This window comes from Zosterops lateralis (genome assembly GCF_965231275.1).
Source record: "Zosterops lateralis genome assembly, chromosome: 5".
Taxonomy (NCBI): domain Eukaryota; kingdom Metazoa; phylum Chordata; class Aves; order Passeriformes; family Zosteropidae; genus Zosterops; species Zosterops lateralis.
Window position 1 is genome coordinate 12,421,730 of NC_139766.1, and position 23,414 is coordinate 12,445,143.

Consider the following 23,414-nt stretch of genomic DNA (forward strand, 5'->3'; position numbering starts at 1 on the left):
TTCTATTTGGCTACATGCACTTTTAGTAACTGCAGGTTTTGATAGTGTAAAAAACCATTACTAACAAAAAATACCCCAAACCAACCTGTTGGAACCCTGGAGGCTGAAAATTTCAGGCTTTCTGAGCTGAGGGATGCTGACCCTGAGGCAAGCACCACATTTGGCTTGAGGCCTTGGAACAGGCTTCCGAGATTGAGTGAGAGCATGGGGGTTGTGGGTGTGTGGTTTGAATAGTATTGTGAGATCTCACAGGGTGAAAAACTTGGATTTAAGATTTTAATATATAGTAATGTGTCTGAGTCAAGATGGAGAATTTAAGGCATTGTCCTTCTTCTTCACCTTTTTCTTCCTGGGTTTAGTGGTTTTCTGTAATTGGGTGAAAAAAGTCCATATTGTGGGCCTTGGGTGGTCAGGATTGGGTCACAAGTATAAATAATACAAGTGTCATCTCATTATTGGGGGATTATCAATTAAATAACCTTGGAAAGAGTTAGAAGCACTCCACTTTACCTTGTTTCTCTAGCTTGCTAGATTGATCTCACAGTTTGCAAGTCTGTAAATAGGTAAAATAAACAACCAAGTGCGAACTCGAAATCTGTTTCCCATGTTATTCATCCTGACCTTGGCAGAGAAAAAGAAACCAGAACTGTCACACCAACGAACCAACCAACTAAAATACAACCAACAACAAACTAAAAACCCCACTAGCAGGAGGAAACCTGGAACCCTGTGTGCTTGCCCTGCCTGTGCGCACTGCCCTGCCACGCCCTCAGAGCCGTGCCATGCCCGTTTGCCTGCTCCTGTTCATTGTGCTCCCCAGAGCCCTCTTTTAATTGCTTGCCAGGAGGAAAGCCCTGAGAAGGAGGAACTCACCTGCTCAGTGCTCTTTTAATCACTCCACTACTCGCCATGTATACACACAAACACATGTACACGTATTTTTCAGTAGGATTGCAAAGATCCTCAGCTCCATCAGTAGCAGTTCAGCCCAGAGGAAACAGCCCAACTAACTTAGCACTCAAATCACGATGCACAGTAAAAATCACCACTTCTTGGGCAGATTTAAATTAAAATTTTTGTCACATGAAAGTGCTGAAGTTAGTGTTGTGAAGCTGCAATCTTACAGAAGGTACTTCATGTAGCTGTCAGTAGGCAGATACACATCCAATTTTCTTCCACACTCAAAGTATTTTTTAAAGGAAGGCTATAAGCAGTGTTTCTATGTTCCTGTTCTGCTTCAAAACTTGAAGTTCAAGCTTAGTTAGAGGGAAGGATAACACAAGTTTGCTCAGTGCTTAACATCCATACTTAAGGGGAAGGTGACTTATCTTTTCCACATCAGGCTATGATTTGTAACAGGAACTGCAGGATGCTAATGCTTTTTTTTTTTTTCTTTTTCTTTTTTTTTTTTTTTTCTTTTTTTTTTTTTTTTTTTTTTTTTTTTTCCTTCCTAGAGTAAAAGGTAATTAAAGCTTTTGAGTAGTAATATGAAAATAAATGAACCATCTTTATGCACATAAACAGTGATGTGATTTGGTGTTTGGTATCCAGACATCCTATTTGCACGCAACACTTGCTTGTATGTACGTGCCAGAGCAGGTATGTTATCTCCTTACAAGTTGGCAAATTGCACCCAATTTTTGCTGCATGGATTAATATATTTCTAACTCAATGGCATAGCTGTTGGTTTTCCGTTATATCCATCTGCTGTTCAAACAATTGCAGCTGTGAAGCTGAGGTTGGAGCACAGCTTCTTTCAACCTCCTTCAGCTGTTACTGGATGTGAGCCTTACCCTGAGAGGCTGCAACAGGTTTCAAAAGTATTGAAAAGGTATTCACTATCTGGAAATTTCTTTTGCCTTTTCCAGTAGAAATAGAGAAGCCACAAGGCAGACAAGCATTTCAGTGTAAGAATATAAGAAAGCACTACACTACCCCAATGGTAACACAGAATGGTTTGGGTTGCAAGGGACTGTCAACTCCCCGCCATGGACAGGGACACCTTCCACTAGACCAGATTGCTCAGAACCCCATTGAGCCTGGCTTTAAATACCTCCAAGGATGGGGCAGCCACAGCATCTCTGGGTAACATTCTTACTACCTGTGTTACCAAAAAAATTGCAATAAATTTCCAATTAATAACAGCTGTTTTATGGCACTTAAGAGATCCATTAGTTCCAAGAAATAAAACCACATGTTAATACCGACAGATCTATCAAATTTTTTCTCTGGGAGAACAGGGCAAAATTCTGCATTCTTGCCTCCTGCAAGATGCTGTTAGTCATTACAGAGTGGGCTCTTAACTTATTCAGAACTTCTGTATGTGTTGTGTTGTTTTTCTGTGGTTATGGAAAAATGTACCACTTTGTAGAACAAGTAGTGCTTTTTCATGTTACATTGAAGATGAAATTCAAATGAATATTTTTTCTAAATTCTGTATACCCTAAATGCTAAAGCTGAACTTACAGAAGAACAGCTGAACCTAATTTAGAATTGTCACTAGCCATATAATCTCTTCTGTTAATTAATACTAATTCAAAAGAATTAACAGCCTAGAGAAAGGGCACCTGCCTTTGGAACTGTTTATAATTCATCATACATTGAAAACTGAGTAAGTATAATAAATATAAGGGTAATTGAAAAATTAACAGTAGCTGCCAGATTCTGTGCCTCTCCAGCCTAGAAGATGGACTAGATTGGAACACAGAGCTCTAGCAGGAATAGAACAAAGATATTTTGTGCTCTGTTTGCTTGCAAGGTGCAAAGTAAATAGAGCCACCCTTTGCAAAAACACCTTGATTATTAAATTCCAGGAATTTTGTGCTTGTCAGCTAAGATACACTTTAGAAAGGAAAGATTTATTTGGTAAAGGTTTCAGAACACTGAACACTAGACTGACAAGATAATGGAGTATCTATCCATCATGTTACCATTAATGTATCTTCTTTTTCCATAAAAAATTAAAAGCATCAAGGAGAAACACTTGAGAACTAGCACTAAAAGATATTATTTAAAGGTCTTGTAGTAAAGTTTGCTTCTTCTGTCCCTTGTGGCTGCACTGAAGAACTGAAAATATATGGAAAATGACCCTCAATGTGCTACTGTGCAAAAGTTCCCACCTGTGCTGAAAAGAGGCACTTGACAAATTCAAGTATCCCCATTAATCCATCACTACAGAGCACATGAATTATTTTTCCTAGGATCTAGCTAATTCAGAGTTTGGCTTTTGGGTCTTGTTTTTCTTCATGTAAGTGCATAAAGAGTAATTGTTTAACTTTGAATCTGACCAATATTAATATGAGTATTTTTGAAGGAGCTCTCCCCTCTAAGGAACCAGAGATTTTTAGCTAATAATTCTAAGTTTGCAAATTTAGTAACAGTTATATGCCAATATCCCCAAACAGCATGACAGTGGGACTTTGGGTGGTGGGGGCTTCTGCCGTAGGCACTGGGCACCACACCTGTAGGTGCCTTTGGCATCCTGCCTCCCAACTGCAGCTCTGGGTAACCCACCTCTTGAGGGTGCTCACAGCTGGTGTGCAGCCATTGCCTCACTGTTCCCAAAAGCCTCCCCTTCTGTCCCTTCTCTATCAGGTTTTCACTGCTAACCCTTCTCTCTGGCCCTGGTGATGACTGACACACAAAGGCAAAAAGGAATCTAAAGCAGGCTCAGTGGAGGAGTCATGGAAATGGCAGGATGTATCTGTGACATGCAGCCGCAGTGGCCAGAAAAGGTCCAAAGTCGTAATAAAACCAGGGCCAAGCAATATCTGTAGACTGCAAAGCTACAAAACTTTGTGTTTTTACTGGTGTTTTACACCAGATTTTACTGTTGGCTTCAAAACCATCAAGTGCAACCCCAAGTATCTCACACCAGAATATTTTATACATTCTAAATCGTAGTTTTTAGTGAAAGCTGCTATCAGCACAACACAAACAACTGGTCACGCTGTCAAAGCATAATGAACAAATGTTGTACCCATTTAATTCAAGTTTGTACTTCATGTTTATTTGCAAAATACAAGTAATTAAACATTCTATTTCCACTTCCACTATAGACTTTTAGGTATAATTTCAATTGCTGTAGCTTGTCCATTACTGGTACCATCTCAATACCAGCCTTGGTATTTGCCTTTCACACATCAGCATGGACAATACTTTAGTGTAACCAACCAGAAAAAACGGCAAATTTCATATACAATATTTAATGCAAAGTAGAAGCCTGGGAACTTTGTAAAACCTTGCTGAGGTGTGAAATGTTGTGCCCTTTCAAAAAACAGTGGTCACTATATTCTGGACAAATAGTGAAACAGTGATTGCTGTACGCAAATATCACCACAGGTACTGACTCTAAGATCACTTCTTTCTAGAACACACTAAATAAATACAAGCAATAAATGCAACAAAAGCTGTTGTCAGCTCCCTATTCTAAACCATACCTGTGAAAATACAAATGGGCACATTGTGAATACTTAAAAGAGTAAAGTGCTTTTAACATTGAGCAAGTGAATGCATCTAGTGCTGTACCACAGGCAATATATCCATTTTAGACACAACAGTTTCCATGTAATTAGTCAGCAGCAATCCCCTGCATTCATTTATAATACTAAAGTACTATATATTACAACAGTTGTACAGGGTTTAAGGTCAGGATACGGTGTGTACACTTGCAAATCTCAACCAATGCTCTATATTAGCACAATTTTTGAGCATTGCTACAGCAAGGTAGATTTTTGTTGTTTTTTTTTTTTCCCTCTTAAGAAGCCAAACCTTTGGTAGTGTAAATGCAGTAGACACTGAAAATACCACTGAACCAATATGTGAGCACATTATACAGCTGACAGGAATGGGAAGAAGAAAAAATCAAAAGCAAATTTAATGGCTTTTTGCACTGTGCTCCTCCAGTCCTGCTCTATCTTCACATGCCTCCCTGCAGGTAAGAGTTTAGACATGCAATTCAAGCAAGTGATTGCTTTCAGTTCAAAGACAGGCCATTTACTGCCAAGACGACCCTCCAGAATTGTGCTGAATTCAATTATACTCCCTTGCCTCAAGTTCAGCAACACCTTTTTAAACTCATTGCTTGCCTTCAGCACAATATCTTTCGTTATATCATCCTCCTCTATAGGCTTGCTTCCATTTTTGCTACTGAAAGGCATGCCCACAGTTATTTCAAATTTGTACCGATCAAACATTTTCATGTGGCATTTATGCTTTGTCAAAAACTTCAGACGGCACAATTCTTCTTCCTCCAGTGTAACATTTTTGGGATCACAAAGAGGGTAGGTTTCACCATACAGGCACCTCATCCAATCACCAATAAAAAACGGAAGCATATTTATTGCAGATTCTGCACTATTGTCGATCTCTGTCACGCGCACGTATTTGAACCGCCCGGTCCATGTCACTCGGTGTCCTTCCAGGTGACTGCACAGAATCTGAGTACGTGCCATGTTAGTCTCCTTCCAGGCCCGGGGTCCACAGAGGAAACCATACTGATTCCACGTCAGGGTGGAGTTGTAAACTTTCATTCCTTCAGAGCGATACACATAGAACCAACAGAACAGCACTACAGCTGTAATCCACACCAGAATGAGTTTCACAATCGAGCTTCGAGTGAGCGATTTAACCACTTCAACTACAGAGAAGTTAACCTTTGTCCACCATCGGAAGAGCAAAGGAACAGCACACAAAACCAGGGTCACTACAATTTTCATGAGCTCCAAAGACAAAAACCACTTAATTAAGTGGGCAAGACACATCAGTGCAATGCCTACGCCCAGCACTGGGAGTGCAAAGAGGAACAGGAAGTAACCGATGGATGCACGAACAAGCCCAATGCCAGAGGACTCCCGTAGAATGACCACAGAGAGCTCACACCACATAAAGCACACCAGGTATGGGACCAGGTAGCAGTAGGTGCCTTTAAAATTCCGTAGCTGGGCCATTCTAAAGAAAAGATAGAACAAGTACAAAAACAGAAGGCATGGGATGCTTAAATTGATCACAAAAAAATGGCCTACAGGAACTGTAAAGAAGGTTTTACCTAAGAATTTCAAGAAGCCAAAATTCCCAGGTAATACCTGCAACAGGGATAAGCAACCTGCAGCTATCTCAGTCATTAATGCTCTTCGTGTGTAAGGTTCTGCACATGTGCTTAAACTCATGTAACTTGTCACTGTGAAGAAAACTGAGACAGTAGCTAACTCTGAGCATGGTATCCAGTCTTTGCTTGCTATAGGGAAGGAAAAAATTACAAAGAATACTGAGAGTAAAAAATAAATGTACGGCTCTAAGTGATTCCATCCAAAGTTCACCTCAGCTTGCTCAACATCTAGGTTTGGTTCAAAACGAAGCAGTAAGTCAGTCAAAGCACGGAAATTTTCCCAAGCCTTACTGTCCTGAAAAACTTTCAGTGTGCAAATCACCATAGAAATGAAGGACAAATAGAATATTATTAATGGAATAATGAAGGCAAAAAATTCAATTGTCAGATTACTGATGATGAAGAAAAAGATGAGAGCATTGATATGGTGTGTTGGGACAATGGTAGACAGCCAATGCATTCCTGCCTTTGATGCAATATCTATAAGGTATTCTTTAATTTCCATAATGGCATGAAGTGGATATTTTACGACCTGGAAAAAGAGAAAGAAGCATTTTATTAATGAGCAGTTTTGTATCTTTACATCACAGACATTCTTAGCTGAAGCAGTAGCAGCCAGTTGTGTAACCTCAGCTAATATGGAAAGATTTATATTTCAGATCAATGTTGCCAATAAAATAAGATTACTATGTCCGAGATTATTAGCTCCATTTTGATTAACTCAGTCAGACAAAGCTCAGTGGCAATTTTGATTTCAGGCAAGATGTATTTCATTACCTTTGACACATATAATTAAATGGCTTCCTACTCAAATATTCTGCTCTGCTAACTTCACACTGAAGATAAACTACATGGCTACAGCCCTGCACTATCTTAAGTCATTATTTAAGCTGAGATTAGTGTACTTTAAAGCATGTAAATGCCACATTCTGCAAGGATTATGCTATACATTCTACACATATACACTGCAGGAAGTACTGCCTATGATATAGGCATATACACATACAGGAAGTCTTTACAGCTGTGGTTTTATCTTTAAACAATCCTTCCCAAGCATCTAGGGATGCAGCTGTCAAAACCTGTTTTGGAAGCAGCAGCAGTATGTTAAATTCAATTACTACGCATTTACAGATTCTTTTAACTCCACAACAGTAACTGCAGAGGATCTTAAAATTCTATCTATCTTACATGGCATTTTCTACCACAGTCACTGAACAACAGAGAAACTACTGGCTTGAACGTTCTCCGCATAACCAACCATACACTCAACAAAAGATTAATTAAAAGGTACTGGATTTTTCAAACATACATTCAAATATTGCATAGGGATTGAAAATATTAGATGCTGCAATCAATCCTCCTTCCCCGATAAAATGACAGTTTTTATGTTTTCCCAGATCTTACATTTTTATATTAATTAGTTCAAAGGGAAAAGCAAAGAATGTTCCAGCAAATATCTGTGGCACTGTGATGAACTGGGACAACACACGCCTCAGTGATCTGGGCAAAAGCTTGTTTATCTGTGAAGGCATCACTGTTCTTCATAAATGCATCTCTTTCAGATAATTAGCCATGTAAAAGCTTGGAAAGAGACACCTTTCACTCCCCCTTTTTTCCCACCTCTACCATATGATAATGGACAACAAAATTACAGCAAAAACTCTCAGGTCAGCAGCCACACCCCCCCCACCTCACCTAAATTTTATGCCAGTATTGAAGGCATGCACTTTAATTTTCCCTTCTCCTTTCACTGTCTAGAAAAGTACCAGTATAAAAGGTAACAGCACGTTTCATCTTTCTTGAATTCTGTCAGAACAGAACCTTTTCATGCTGTGGATAATTTTTCCCACCTGCTTGCTCCTGTCTAAATCAGATACAAAGCATATAACAACATCTATAATAAAAATAGGGCAGTGATGACAGGTACATTTAATCCTCACTGAAGATATAATGAAGGTAGATTGTCCTCTTACAGGGAAAACTGTTGTCACTTTCTTTTAAATAAGTGACTCATATTTATGAAACTTAAAACATATATATGAGGTCAAGTCCAAAAAGAAGTTACAGGAAGAACTCTTGTACTGATCTATACAGACTAAACATCAGCACTGACAGAGAAGTGCAAGTCACTCCTGTTTTTTCTGCGATGCCATTCAACATAACCTGTTCCATATTGCCTTTTTACCTTCAGTCGTAGGGGTAATTCTTCAGGACTCTTCCCTGCCAACTCATCATCTTCCTCTTCATGCATAATCAGGTTAGATGGGATGATTCCCTTTGCATACTTCTTGGTAATTTCAACGAAGTCATCCAAAGCAATAAATTTTTTAGCTAAAAAAATGAAAATTTGCAGTAAATTTCATCACAACACTGTATTGATTATGAATTGGAATATTAATTTTCTTTCCTGCCGGAATCTAGTCTACAAAAGCTGAACTACTGACAACACAAGTTTACCTTGCAACTTGTCCTGAGATCCCTGCTGAAAACAACTATCTCTTTGTGCCAGCAATAGATATAATACTCTTCACCTTGCCAGATCAGTAGGTAAGTTTATTATACTGATAAGTAGGATAACAGAATGAGTGAATGTAGCTTATCTGCAAGTATTCCACAGAAAAAAGACTACTGGATTAAGTCACAGTTTTAAATAATAAACTATTGTAGCTGCTTCAGAGAAATATTCAACAGCTGCATTGGAAAGAAAGACTTGTACAGAAGCAGTAATGAAGTATTTGTATGTCATCAACTGAAACACTGACTTCTGATTTGTCATTTAACAGTCATTTTTCTGAATTCAAAGTTACAGATATATAATTATGAGAAATACACAAGTATTGTATCTATGGGACTAAATATGGATTACTTAAAGTGTATAAATTTAATATTCTATGTGGCTATGCAAAAGGCCTCCTGTGATCTGAAACAGCAGCCAGCAACAAAACAGACCTTGCTCAGTTACACAGAGACAAAATTCACCCCTCTGCCCTGGAAGATCTTTATCCACTCCTGTGAGCATAAGGGAGGCACAGGGTTACTACTGAAAACTCTAGGGAAACAGTAGGACAGAAGATGATTTATACACTGGCTCAGACTCTTTGCACCCAGTACTCTACATCAGCATGGATTAACTAGTTTCTATGGCAGACAAGCTTGATGCAGTTTGTAAAGGAGAATAATTAACAGCAATTTTTTTCCCATAAACTTAAGTAAATGACATTGTTGTATACATGAAAGAATTGAATGACAAAAATCTGTAACACACCTCCTACACAGTAAATTTAACTACTTAGCTGATGCAAAGATATGAAAGCTGGTCTGCTTACTAGTTTGAGATTTTAAAAACTGCTTCATCAAATTCAGAATCAGAGGATTAATGGGTTTGGGCCCAGAAAATTTTTAATTTAAATATGCTATATTTATAGAAGCAACATATAAACAGCTCAGTATTTAATACTGAAATCACTGGAGATAAAGAACAAAATAAAGTATTTGTATCAAGACACATACTAAAAGAAGAGCAATGTTAAGAGTTCAAGAGAAAATCAGCATCTTACCATCTATCTTCTGGTTTAATCTCACAATATGGATGCTGCCTTTGGCTTGGACTTTTACCACTCCCCCTCCTCCATGCATGAACCCTTATGTCCCACAAAATACCATCTGGCATGCCTCCCAAGAAACAAGAAAAGATTTATTTTTGCTAACTATTCTTATTATTGACAGACTGTAAGGCAACTTTACTTGCATCAAGAAATCTGTGAGACTCTTCAGCTGACTCGGTGGGCTTCAAATTAAGCCTAATATGAAAGGTGTCATCTAAATTTACTGTTTTATTGGGAAAAATATTTAGTGCTGGAATAGTCTTATTTGTGTAGAATCAGCAAGCAGACATATTAGAACTTCACAAAACTACCTTAACAGCACTTTTACAGGATCATGGGACATCCTGAAAAGGAAGGAGCTATTAACTTACTATGTATAGATGGCCTATCCACTGCAATGACACGCATCCTCTTAGGCATGCAACAACTGCCCATTGACAATGTCACCTCTAATTTTCTGTTTATATCTCCATGAAGGACAACCCAGACCAGATATCTGCAAGCACATATCTGACTTAAAAATTATCTTCCAAGTATTGGCAATGTCCTAACACTGAAAGAAGAATCTCCTTCTAGCATGGTAAATGAAGAAACTCAGTGAGTCAGAGAAGTAAATGCTGGAGAGGAACAGCTTTCTTGCTCCTCCATGAAAAGGTAAAAGCTCTCTAGAGAAGAGGTAACAGCTTAACTCCTACTTTAAGTGTTTGATGAAAACTTTTCATTTTAAAATGTCATTAGTATTTTGTCACCCAAGTGTCTCTTAAATTGATATAAAAAGGGTATTGTAGATTCTACTTTATTATTCACAGATTTTTTTTAATCTGGTTATGACAAATTCCCCTGCCTCCCCCCATCCACCCCAGGAAAAGAAAAATACATCAATTTCTGCCTACACTTACAAATAGGTTCATTTACTGCCCTGCTATTTTATCTGCAATTTAAGGCTTAAAAAAAAAATCATATCTACCAGTTCCTTTTCTGATTACTCTCTGAATTACTGAAATATCCAGAACAAAATGATTTGCTGTGCACTCACTCAGTAGCAGCACATGCCAGTTCACCTAAAGGAATGGAAAGAACCCCAATGCAACACAGCTCAAATGAACCCAAATACATTTGCATTATGATACAATGACTGGACAATGAAACACAACAGTCTTGTCCTTGAGGGACTGTTTCTAGTTTGCCAGAAGCAGCAGCCAAGTCACAAGAACAGCTGACATAGTCTCACAGAAGGTTTGACAGGACCACAAGCCTGCTTTCCAAAATATTATTTCTCACATCCCTTAATTCCTTATTCACATGCTCCTGCTCCTCTTTTACTTCTGTCAAAGCTAATGAAAATTAAAATCTTCCACTCTTAGAAATGCTATTTTTCAAGCCACCTGTGTAATGAACACAACTCTTGAAGGTAAAAGCCAAATTTATCTAATGAAATGTAAATCTAATCTTTCAAGGAGTTTAAACGTGAAAACCTCTGGATTTGACTCCCTCTTCCATGCATGACACTTTAGTTTCATATTATCTTAAGTACAGATGTATTAGGAAATAATATGCTTTGTGACATTTAAAAGTGTTTTTCAAGTACTGATCTAGATTGCACATGAATTATTCCATATGACTTAATGCATTTCAAGAAACTGAGGTTTTCCTGACAATGAATAATTGAACTTTATGTTAAATACTTCTCTTGAAAAAACTACACACGCTGCATTGTTGATAATTTCTTTTCATAATGTAACACTGACTTTCCTCCTAAAAGCCCAAAAGCACGTCAACATTTCTCAGTTATGCCAGCCTGAGGAGAACTTTCATTTCCAATCCCCATCCCACCAAACTTTACAAAACTCACAGAGTTAGATCTACAAATCTGACCCTGTGTGTGTTAAGGGGTTTAATTCTTCTCAATATATGAACTAAGCTGCCGTAAATAATGAAAAAAGTATCTTGCTGCATCTTTCCTAAATCATTAATTAAACAAATATGAAAAAACAAATATTAATTATAAAGGAAGGGCAAACGGAAGCAAGGCAAATAGAATGATCTGCCCGCACTAAATTGGCGCATCATTCATTCCCTCACTGTAATCAGAAACCTTACTGCATTTAGAACTAAAAAAAAAATATTGAAAGCAAAAATCTGTGCTGAAGAGACTTAAGTGCTGAAAGGGCAAGAATATAAAAATAACAAATGACACACAAACTCCCTTTAGTAGTTGACTGTAATGGTGATGTCTTCTGTGACTTCACACGCAGATTAGTTATTTGTTTTCCACATGGAATAAACTGACACTATCAGTTTATTGCAATCCAAACCTTCTATGGATTCTTAGTCTGGTAGCAGAAAATTGTTCACCAAAGCAAACTAGAAACTAAAAGCACTGGCCAAGACTGAAAGCAGCATCATGCACTCACATTCACTGTTCACTAATCGCTCCAGCATCCTTCTCTGCTTCTGCACGGACTTTGGGACTGGGCCAGGCTGCTTCTCACCATCTGTTTCAATAACAGAAAGTCAAAGCAGTCAATTAAAGTGATCAAACAGTAACTGCAACATCTGGTGATATTTCCTCAAAGAAAGAAAAAGACAAACTTACACAGAAACAGGTAACGAGTGGCTATATAGTTTTCTATATTCCTGTTACAGTATTAGAAAGAGAAACAGGACTGCCATAGCTAATGTTTAGTGCTGTAGTGGCAGATTGTCTTGAAATCTGAATCTGTAAATTGAAACATCTAGTGAGGTATCATCAGGATCACTGTTAGATGGGAAAAAATATCAAATACAGCAAAGCCATAAAATACCTATTTTCCAAAGACAGTGCTAAAAAAAGATATTTTAAATATATGATCACTTGAACAAGTTCTTATCTGACCCACAACCTACAGCAATTGTTGGTCCAGAAAGCATAGTTAAAGAGGGTTAGTCATTGAGAGAGTAACATTATCTTAAGTAGACTGTACATTTACTATTATCTCATTCCTGATTGTTCATAAACCCCTTTAGGTTTCTAGCTGTACTGTGCCCAAAAGTCTGTATTTTATCAATACCATAAATCAGCTTATGAACAAACCTTCATTGTCAACTTGCCCAACATTTTCCAGCAGTTCAGAAACTGCTAATTGCTTCTTCTTTTTTGGATTTAATTTCCAATACATGACCAAGGCAGCTTTTCGTACAGCTCTCTCCAAGTCAGTCTCAGATGCTAACTTTTTCACCTCTTCCTCATTCTCAGAAGTTATGCCTCAAGAAAAGAAAAAAATACATTACACACTTAACCCACACCCATGCAGAAATGATAGATTTGCTCACAATTTATTTTTCTCAGTTTAGTCTGAAACTTCTCAAGTTTCAGTCACATTCTGACCACCTAAGTAAATTACTCAAATGCCCTTCCGTGTCCATTGCTTATCAAAATCTCACCACATTGCTTAGGTATAAACTGTACTTCATGCATTATACCATGTCTTGCTTCAACTTTTGAAGCACAGTAAATCAGGCAAAAGGTAGGGCAGATAGGCATGGGTGACATGCAGAGGCACCAAGAACTGAATAAAAGTTGTTTTCCCTTTTTTTTTTTTTGTTGGGATTTCCCCGCCCCCGCCCCCCCCCCCCCCCCCTTGTAAGAGTTCATATAGTTGGCGGACGAGAAGAGACCATTCCAAGCATGGGAAGTAGCATGAAGGAAGGTGAGGATCTTAAATTTGGAGAAGGCAGTGAGCAAGATCAATTAGAAGAGAGGTTCTAGAGGGGCAAAAGAATGAGAAACAGCAGATATGGAGCTGGTTTATGGTTATATTTGCTCTTCAGAGCCAGAGCTTCCATGATGGGTGAGGATGAGAACTGTGTGCATTTCATGAAAAAAATCATGCAAATAATAAAAATGCTTTAAGAAGCAGTATTGGTAATTAATGCTTTTTAAATTACCTGTTGGAACAGTCTCTTAGTAACTACTCACACAATTTTGCCACAATCATTTCCATCACAATTTAACCCCTCTTTTCAGAGTTAAAATGAGTACACTATTGTTTCAGGTAATGTGGGAAGCGCAAGCAGGAAGCCTCAGAGCACCCATACCTCTTCTGTCATCCAGGCATCTACGCAAGAGTTTGACGGCTTCTCTTCGACCTTGCTTAGCAGCACGGATGAACCAGTCAACTGCACTACAATTGTTAAGTTCCTCATCCTCCTCTTCTGCTAATTTCAAGAAGTGCTTCCCCACCTATAACAACAGGAAATAAAATTCCTTCAATTACTGAAATATAGTCTACATTGTCTTTAAGTCTTTTTCTCTTCTTCCCTCCCACCCCCTGGAACTCAGCTAAGATAAATTATCTCTGAAAAAAAGGTTGAAACATTTGCTCCTAGCATTAAAAAACATAGTTGTAAGCTGATCTTCTGATTGGAAAGACTTGGAAGAAGTGGAAGCAAGAAGGAATTGCAACACATTTGGCCAGGTCAGTGAATCAGTTGCTGCGGGTGTTCAGGCATCTGGCAGACTCTCAGGTGAAGCTCATGGTGTTAGAAGTTTTCTTGGATTCTTTTTCTCCTACAACAATGACCAGACAACACTGCTAACTTCATTTTAGAGCCAGAGAAAGTCAGTGTAATATAATCTGGTGCCAATGACAGTCGGAAATTCAGATGAAGCTATTGAGAAGGCCTTGACATGGAAGCAGGCTTCAAGAAGGGCAATCCCTGACTCAGACCAGTTCAGTCACTAAAGGTCAAAGCAAACTCATGATTATTTGGTGAATGGAATAATAATAATACTGCTTAAGCATCAAGCAAATTCAATGAAAAAGCTTATAAAAATTCTCCTATTCAGGATTACAGAAATTAAGCAGGTGTCTATATTACTGATTACTGGTAAGAAAAATAATCACCTTTTTTCTTCCTTCTAAAAATTAAACTATATTAAAACATACTAGTAAATAGATTTATGCAATAGTATGAAACACTTCTGCTTAACACAACACAAGGCAACAAAAAGTTAAGTTATAGAAAATGACCAGAACTACTGGATATTTTATCTGCATACCTTGGGAATCTGGGAAATGTTTTTGCTTGGCTCACTGCACTATCTCTCTCTCCCTAATGTTACTTTAGCTACATTTTAGAAGCAATTAACGCAATACCTTAATAGCTTTTAAAATCCACAATATTATCTGCTGGAACAAAAAACCCTGTTTGAAAGGTTCTCTGAAACTTTCATTTGTTACTGCCACTAAAGGTGACTAAAGAAATACTGCTGAAAGATTAAAAAATCACATTATCCTTATGTAGATTAAATGCACTGATATAATCAGAAAGGTCTTTCTTCTTCCAGTAAAGGTTATTTCTCCAGCCATTTAATGTTTCATCCACTTTCATACACTTTGAGTGCTTCAACAACTTCCACACAGAGAGCTATTGGGTAGACATTAATCCATAGCACATAGAGTGAAGCTATCCAAAACCATACAGAAATGAGGAGAAAATTAGACTACATGATCCAAACATTGATTAAAAAGTCATGCCAGAGTTCAATGGAAGGTGCACACCAAGAAGAGAGTGTATGAGACAACAAAAGAAAAAAAGATTTCAGCAATTGCATGGTAATCTACCACTCAACTGAAGATGTACCTGCAGCTATTTATTTCAGAAAGGAATTGCTTGAACAAGTTACATGGCAAATAACATCCATCTGACAAGGACAGCTGTTTCTGAAGCATGTTTGTATTTATAGCCATCAAGTTTTTGAGCAAAGCTTCAAGAGTAGCAGCACTTAACCATGCAGCTCTTAAGTTTCTAAGGACCTCTTGGACATAGAAACATGTATTGCAACATCACCTAACAAACTGTGGGGCCAGATATAGCACAAAAGGCTACTGCACAAGCAAAATGATAGCATAACCTGATTTATGACTGAATTGCTTTTTGGCTTCTCTGTGTTTTTAACAGCAAAGTTCCTACATCAAACCACCAGAAAATGGCTGCAAAGCTCTGGCCTGTAGCAGTCAAGGGAGGATGAATGGATGAAAAAAGGTGTTAACTTCAAATCTGTCATTTCAGCAGTCTGGGATTCTCTCTTTCCCATGAGCCAGAAGTGTGAAATAAAGGCATCTTTGGTAAGAGCTTAGCACAGACCCTCACACTGTACTTCTCTAAAGGTTTCTCCATCTCTAGCTTGGCTAAGTGAAGTGGTCATCTCAAGCAGTCCCCTTGTAGACATCCTCCTCTCCGTTACAGAATTCCAGTTGTGGGTGTTTCTTTTATGTAACTGCCATACAGTTACTTCCTGATTAAAAAATTTATATATAAAGTTACAGTAATACATGTTGACAACTACTCAGAGTGCATTTATTTCCATAGTCACTGCAGAACTATTTTTGAAACAACACAGAGTAATAAAATAACTACAAGCCATTGAACCAGCTGATTTTTTGTCTTTGACTTTGTAATTGTTAACAAACAGCACAAAAGTGGCATCTCAGCATCTCATTCATACTCCTACAAACGTGAAAAATACATTTTTCTAATTGATTCTAAAGGAATGTAGTCAACCATAAAGAAGAAATAAGTTTCTTTTCAGGTTTTAAAAACTAAAAGCTAATTCTCTCTCCACAAGTAACAAGAAATGTGACTTCACAGAAAAAATTACTGTATTTTGGGCTCCATTTCAGGCAGTCAATTCATCCTGAGTGCATACTGAAGCAAAATCATATGCTGTATCTTTTTATAATAAGAATCCTATTATTGTGTGTGAATAGAAAATGTACACAGTTAAAGAAGAGAGTGAAAATGGAATTAAGAGCAAAGGAGAAAAATCTCCATCATTTATATACATATGTATGCATCACAGACTTAGATTATGTAAGTATTTCTGAGTACTCTTACTCAACTGGAAATTATATCCTTTAAGAATATCGTGGACTTTGCTTTCTTACGTGTGGAGGAATAGAGCCAAAAGATGGATTTTACAGCAATGATTCCTGCAAGGATAATGTTTCATCCTCCACAAAGCTACCAGCTGTTTCGAAGTGAAAAATTTGTTACTATCTCAAGTTACAATTCCAAGGTCAGCCTGCCCCTCAAACAAGTTGAGATAGAATGGGGAACGAACTTAGCGCTGCTGTATTTTTTTCTACAAGCTTTAAAAGAATTACTTTATTATTCCCACCTCTTAATTTTTATTTACAATAGGAGTGGTGATCTTTAGGGAAAAATCCCAAGCATCAATGAGTATGGAGGAGACTGCAACCACTACCATTTGGCATCAAAGCTGAATTTGGAAAAGAATGCTCAAGTAAAGCACTAACCAAGTTAAACACAAATTAAAACCCTTCTATAGACAATTTTAAGCTATTTATACTAGACCACTATACCAGGCAATGGAATGCAGCAGAAAACTGGTACAATTTTTCTAAAACCTAAGGGAAAACCTGAAGTTCTAACAAATGCAGGACTGAACTGATATTATTAATTCAATTTTATCTGCCATTAAGTAAGTAAACACAGCTAATTTCAATAAACAAGGGGCTTCTTTTCTAAAATGTGTAATTCAACAGAAAAATGGTATATATAAGCAAAACATGGGCAATCAACCTCTGTCCCTGCTGAAGCACCTCAATGGCAGTTTTCTCCAGAGTCCAGCCTAAGAACCCTCCTATCTTTATATACACTGTAGTCCTGTACCAACAGCATTCAATAGTCCCTATCTGCACAGCTCCACACATGGTTCTTTAAAAAAAATGAAAAGCAAAATCAGTTCTGTACCTTTTCCATGCTAAAGAGTTGGACCTGAAGCCACTCGCACTCTTAAGGAAGCAGAATTTCTCAAGGCAGACAAACCATATAGCATCACCTTTCTTTGAATAGTTTAGCATCTAAACAGACACAGTTCAACTGAGGAAGAGATAATAGTTTTGCAGCAGGCAGTGCTATTTTTGGAATTAAGAGCAAATAAGACTGGACAAACCCACATAAAATTACCTCTGTTTGTGCTTTTGGTTCTCCAGCTTTGGCCCTCTCAAGCAGTTCTTCAAAGAGCACTTCAGGTTCTTCTTTCATGCCCTCTATAAATTAAAGAAATTTTTTTACTAACAATGATTTAAAGTATTTTAAAAATCGTTGCTGTATGTGGTTGAAAAATCAAATGATCGTAACTAAAAAAATCCAACACAAGGGCTTTGCAAGAACAGTGGAAATTAACTTATTACAATATTGACTCTCCATCACAGTATTGTATATCAGCATATTTACCCTTATTATTTGGTACATGGCACAGGAGGCCACAGGTTACAGTTTCTCATTTACTTCCACAAAATTAATTTCTCAATAGAATATTCATTACAATAAACAGGAGCACATGTGCAACATGTAATATGGATCAGCTTTTGTACTATTACTATTCTTTTCTTGATATCACTTCAGTTTTTTACCTGTCAATCTCTTTATTTAGCACTGGAACCTTTTCTAGGATTTTGAAAAATTAATCAGCCTTTAAAACAGTGTATTTGAAAGCTCAGTCCCTCAGTCTCTGGAGCATACAGAAACTAACAACAATTACACTTGCTAAACCTTGGGGTTTTTTTCACTTTGCTCCACACTCCACCTTGTATTTTTCTTCTTTCCCATCTACTGAACACATAGAGACTTAAACAATTTGTTTTCTTCAAAAGCATCATAATACTCCACCAGTCAATAAAGAAAAACTTGAGAGCTTTATCTGATATCCAGTGTTTGTAAACAACATCATGCTGCATGCTACTCGATTAATAAAGAGTTAGGTAATAGCAAAGCTGACGAAGGCCAGGACTGCTACTCTTTTGTGAGATGACTTCCCATAAATTAGTTCAGAAAAAAATTAAAGAGAAAAATCAATACTACTTGTATGTTTTAAGTTGGGTAAGAATGGACAACTGACCACTGACTCAGAGTTACAGCTTTCCTAACCAACCAATCTAAAATTATAGTTAGAAAGGTAGACTCAAATTCTACTCGAAGCACCAAAGTCTGACCCCTATTGACCACATTACTCCACACAAACACCCTGTGACACTTCCGGACACCACTGCGTCCTGAGGGCAGTGGCAGCATGAAAAGTGTGCTTGGGAAGCAGTTTCCAGATGCAGGACACTGACTTTCAGGCATCCAGTCCAGGTTACAGTCCCTACCTGACTGGGGCAGCAGCAATATGAGAAGCTGCTCAGCAGCCTTGCCAGATGAGGGGCCAAGCAGTATCAGCTCTTCTTCAGAAGATGGCAGGAAGGAAGAGATAAACCCCATCCCATGTGATCTCCTGAAGAACAGGGTCACTTGCAGTCTTTAACATCTCTCATACTGGGACCATTTTCAAAAAGGAACAGGCTACAAGCCAATACTTTCATTAAAATGGATGTATTTAAAACAAGAGCAAACCATGAATTAAGATTTCTTCTTCACCGTGCCACAGTTTTGTCTGCCAAGTTGCACTTGGAGAAGTTCTAATGCCAGATTATAATGTTGTCTGGCTAAACAAGGCACATAATGAAAAATAATTTTAATTTAGTACTTGGTCTTTTCAAAAAGCTGTAAAAATACTATTGTAAAATAGGCAAACAGCATCCCAGCAAAATTAACTACTTAATCTCCTTGCCCTGATATATAACCAACATAATTTGAACTCTAAACAAGTCAGAAGCCTGTCTTCCAGATGGCACCATTAACACCAGCAAACATCATTCAGGGGCTTTATGCTAACAATAAAAAGGAAGTCACAGGAAAGAGCATATTGTTTGAAAGAAGTGAAATATTTATCTACCTACCCCACTCAAATAAAACAAGCCAGGCAAGTCAGTGCTTTTCTTTTTCCTCCTGTGCTTTCAAATTCATTAAAAGCTTCAAAATTACAGTACTAGCTGACTTAGGAATGCCTTTTGGTTGTTTTTGTTCAGAATTTTCTCCATGTTGAGAACACCACAGATATTTCAGTGATACTCTGGATAATACAGGAGGCACCATTTTAAGTCAGTGTTAAATAATTAAGTGGAATTTACACACATAAGAAAACCAACAAACTACAGAAAGCAGGCTGCTAAACTGATAAAAACCCTAATAAGAAAGGCAAGTCTGGCAGCTTATATGGCAAAGTCTCTTCCTGTCTGTCCTGCTCCACTTGGCACGCAAAAGAGCACGGCACACCTCTGACCCCTTGTAGATCTTCTTGCTCAGGAGAATGTTAGACAAGAAAATGCATTGCAACAGAAAGCTGAAGAAACAAAATGGGAATGTTTTATGACACCAGGTTGTAATTACTTTATTGCAATTACATTGCAGATTAACAAGTACATAATGGCATTTGCAAAGATGGGGAAATAAAAACAGAAAAATTAAAAATATGAGCCTTATGGTCAACTACCTCCTTCAATGAGAGAAAAAAAAAGGTGTTATTGCAGTAAACTTGTTAAAATGTTTGTTCTAACATTTCTGTTAGAGCTGAGTGCCAGGGGAAAGAAATACTTTCTGTGTTTATTTCCAACCTACTGCCCAATCCTTCCCACCCAGTTATCAATTCTATGTACTTGCACATGTGATCTATGAATATAAACAACAGATAGTTAATTAAAAATATGCCTGTGGGTTGATTCTGTACTTCTAGGGAAAAGGTGGAGGAACAGAGGTTGTGGACATCAAATCTAGACTATCTTAGTATATAAAGTTCTTATAACCAGCAGTATTTTTCCTTTGCTTAAATATAAGCAAGAGAATAATTAAACAGGTCAAGCATGAATGACTCTAGTTTCATGGCTGCCATTATCAATCTACTTTTTCATAAGGTATATAGGTCAGTCTCTGAAGGTAAAAGGTCCAAAACGGAGTCAAGGTGTGTTTTAGAACAAGGACAGCCAACCCATTCTTTCAATTAAGCTCAGCACTGAACAACTACACAAGAGTACATACACCCCTCATAAGAATACCATAAGAAGTGGTGACTGTAACTTATCACCCTTGTTCTTAAGCGTGTTTTTAGTCAGAAAATGTCTTGATGTGTATTCCTCCCACATAAGAGTATTGTAATGGAAATGCTGTCAGTGGAAGCTTTTATTTTCCAGCTTTGCTGAAAACTCATGCCTTTTTAATGTCAAATTTTACTCTGTCTTGAATATCAAAATTTCCAGAAGACAGGAACACTCATCTTGCAATACTTCATATATCTTTTATGACAATTAAAATAGACTTCACTAGCTGTTTTGTGTCAAGTGCGTTAATACAAGCCAGAGAAGTCTATCAGTTATCCAAGGCTCACAAGCACTGCAATCATTCAAATGAAAGCAAGCAAGAGAAAGAACAGAAGTTTAAGACAGCACAAAGCATTCATACAAGAAATCAAGACCAGGGGTGTAGAAGGGTGGTTGGTACTTAATATTTCCTGTAGTTCCAACTCTATCACCAAGAACCTCAAGACCGTGTAAAGCTTAGTTCATCATCAGGCTGCTCTGTAGTTCCCAATATAGGTAATTCTATCTTCCCAGAGACAGATAATTCAAAATAAATTAGTTAATGGATATTGTAACAATAACATTATTAATAAAATTTTAGTGATTTTGGGTTTTTATCACACACTATTCTGTGTGATAAAGTCTTAGTTTTAAGACTGCATACTTTCATTTTTCTCAGTTTCTGTTTTCCTAGAAAAAAGTATGTTTTATGTCTCTCTTATATATAAAGTCTAAACACAAGTGTTTATGTAGGGAGGTTGCAAACAGGCTGATGAAAAGTAAAGATAACTACTTACTTTTGGAAACTTTACAAATTACTTGGCACACTGGCCATATAAACTAAGATTCCACCTTTGATGCTCTAAGTCCAAAAGGGAATTTAGCATTCATTCTGTCATAGGCAGGCATTTTTACTATTTCTGCTAGGTTTTGATCAGAAATAGGAAATGTTTAAAAAGGAAACATTTCAGTTTCTTAAATACTTTGCTTGGATGCAATTATTGTCCCTTACCTCTGAAATTTAACCATTAAATTGACAAAAAGGCAATAAATCCACAGTAGGGGATTCGTCCAAGTGAGAATGTAAGATACCAATGCTTAAAAATTTGAATCACAAAAGGAAAACAGGTTAAAGATTAAATAACATATCTAAACCTCATCTTTGGACTATATTGAAGACTAAAACCCCACAAATTCTTCAACATTCATACAAGGTTTTGAAGAATGGACTTACACAATCTAGATATTTGTTCAATGCAAAAGACTTTAAAGATAAATAAACTGGGGTTGTCACAAGATTTCCTTCCCAGTATTCTAGTACAAATCAGAAATACATGAAATAGATTCCCAACCCTTTTAATACCCTTAATACCCCATACACAGCTGAATCACATCACGTGAGCATCACTGTAGTTTGCTGACTTACTGCAGTGTCTGATCACATATTTAGCAAAAACGTTTTATACGCATTTTAGAAAACACTGCTTCTAAACTCCTGGCATTTTAAGTGATATTGTGTATGACACTTCCATTCTTGAATTCTGAAATCTTTAAAGGCACATAATAGTCCTTTCACTTAAAGGAAGATTTTTAGTTGTATACACATGCACACAAAGTGGATGATATACATCCCCTCCCATCACATAGAACACCCTCAATTTTCTCAGTGCTCTTCTAATCACTGCCTTCCTTCAAAAAAATCTACTAAAGTAATTTCAAGCAGAAAGGATCAATAGAGTGCATGCTGAATAATAAAAGTATTTGTAGATTTACTTTCCTACCAACACAAACACATTAAAGCTCTCAGCAGTGGATTTACACAGCTCAAGGGAGTTTTAGCCCTTTGCCTGCTAATATCACCCCCTGGCCAGGTGTACACAGCTTTCTTCTTAGGTCACCTGGATTCCAGATTAAGCAAGAGGTCAAAGACCACAAATAGAGAATAACAAAGCAAGAAAATGGTATTTTAAAGGATGACAATTTCTTATGCCTTTTGAGCTTAAGATTTTATTTGTTCACACAGTTATTGGAGGCTGGCCCCATGACAGTGATGCTATCACACACAACAAGCAATTTTTTTAAACAAACACAAGTTGGGGACTTCTAAGTGCTTTGAATGAAAAGGTGACAACCTAGTGAGAACAGGATAAAAGGAAAACTGAAAGCACTTTCTCAGACAGGAAGCAACAATGAAGCATTCACACAAAATATGTAAGTTAAAAGAAATTAGAGGTTTTACAAGTGAATATTAAAGCTCATGGAAACTCTACTGAACAAAAGATTAATGCATTAAGCAACACCCACACTAAGAGTATGAAGGAAAACTGTATGGAAAACACACTTTATATGATCATGACTTCATGCATTCATTTGGGCTCAGAAAAAGAAGTGACAGGAACGTGCAGTAGAAGGAGGATAAAACCCCTCCTACTGGAATGGGGAGAATAAAGAATTCGAGATGACAAGATACAAAACAAGATTTCTGCATTGGCCTTCCCATTTTATAGTACAGGAAGAATTCCTGAAGTGACTGAAAAGAGTCAGGAACAGCTAAGCATATGCATAACAAAATAGCATGTTCACACCTCCAAGCTCACTGAGCACACACCTAGAAAAACATGTAACCACTTTCACTATTCCATGAGAAGATCTGACAGTTGACACAAATGCAAACTGTTATCAAGGTGGCCCAGCAAAGCGATCCAAGCAAAGGTAAGTAGACAGTCTTCCAAATGATCTTGC

At 37.4% G+C, this 23,414-nt stretch overlaps 1 protein-coding gene and 1 long non-coding RNA gene across 5 annotated transcripts in view; one reads left to right on the forward strand and one right to left on the reverse strand.

The window, feature by feature from the left end:
* Window positions 1-4,702: 4,702 nt before the first annotated feature.
* Window positions 4,703-23,414, reverse strand: part of WFS1 (wolframin ER transmembrane glycoprotein) — a 31,868-nt gene continuing 13,156 nt past the window's right edge. For all 4 annotated transcript variants that reach the window (XM_083862021.1, XM_083862019.1, XM_083862018.1 and 1 more), the window contains exons 3-8: window positions 17,686-17,768; window positions 13,789-13,933; window positions 12,785-12,955; window positions 12,126-12,206; window positions 8,292-8,437; window positions 4,703-6,638 (exon numbers count right to left, since the gene is read on the reverse strand). In XM_083862021.1, the coding sequence (XP_083718147.1) occupies window positions 4,830-6,638; window positions 8,292-8,437; window positions 12,126-12,206; window positions 12,785-12,955; window positions 13,789-13,933; window positions 17,686-17,768 (2,435 nt within the window). In that variant the 3' untranslated portion in view covers window positions 4,703-4,829. The remainder of the gene's footprint in view (window positions 6,639-8,291; window positions 8,438-12,125; window positions 12,207-12,784; window positions 12,956-13,788; window positions 13,934-17,685; window positions 17,769-23,414) is intronic.
* Window positions 8,453-13,825, forward strand: LOC310909814. Its single transcript, XR_014590191.1, has 3 exons — window positions 8,453-8,653; window positions 10,189-10,365; window positions 13,746-13,825. It is a non-coding gene; the product is annotated as an uncharacterized lncRNA (long non-coding RNA).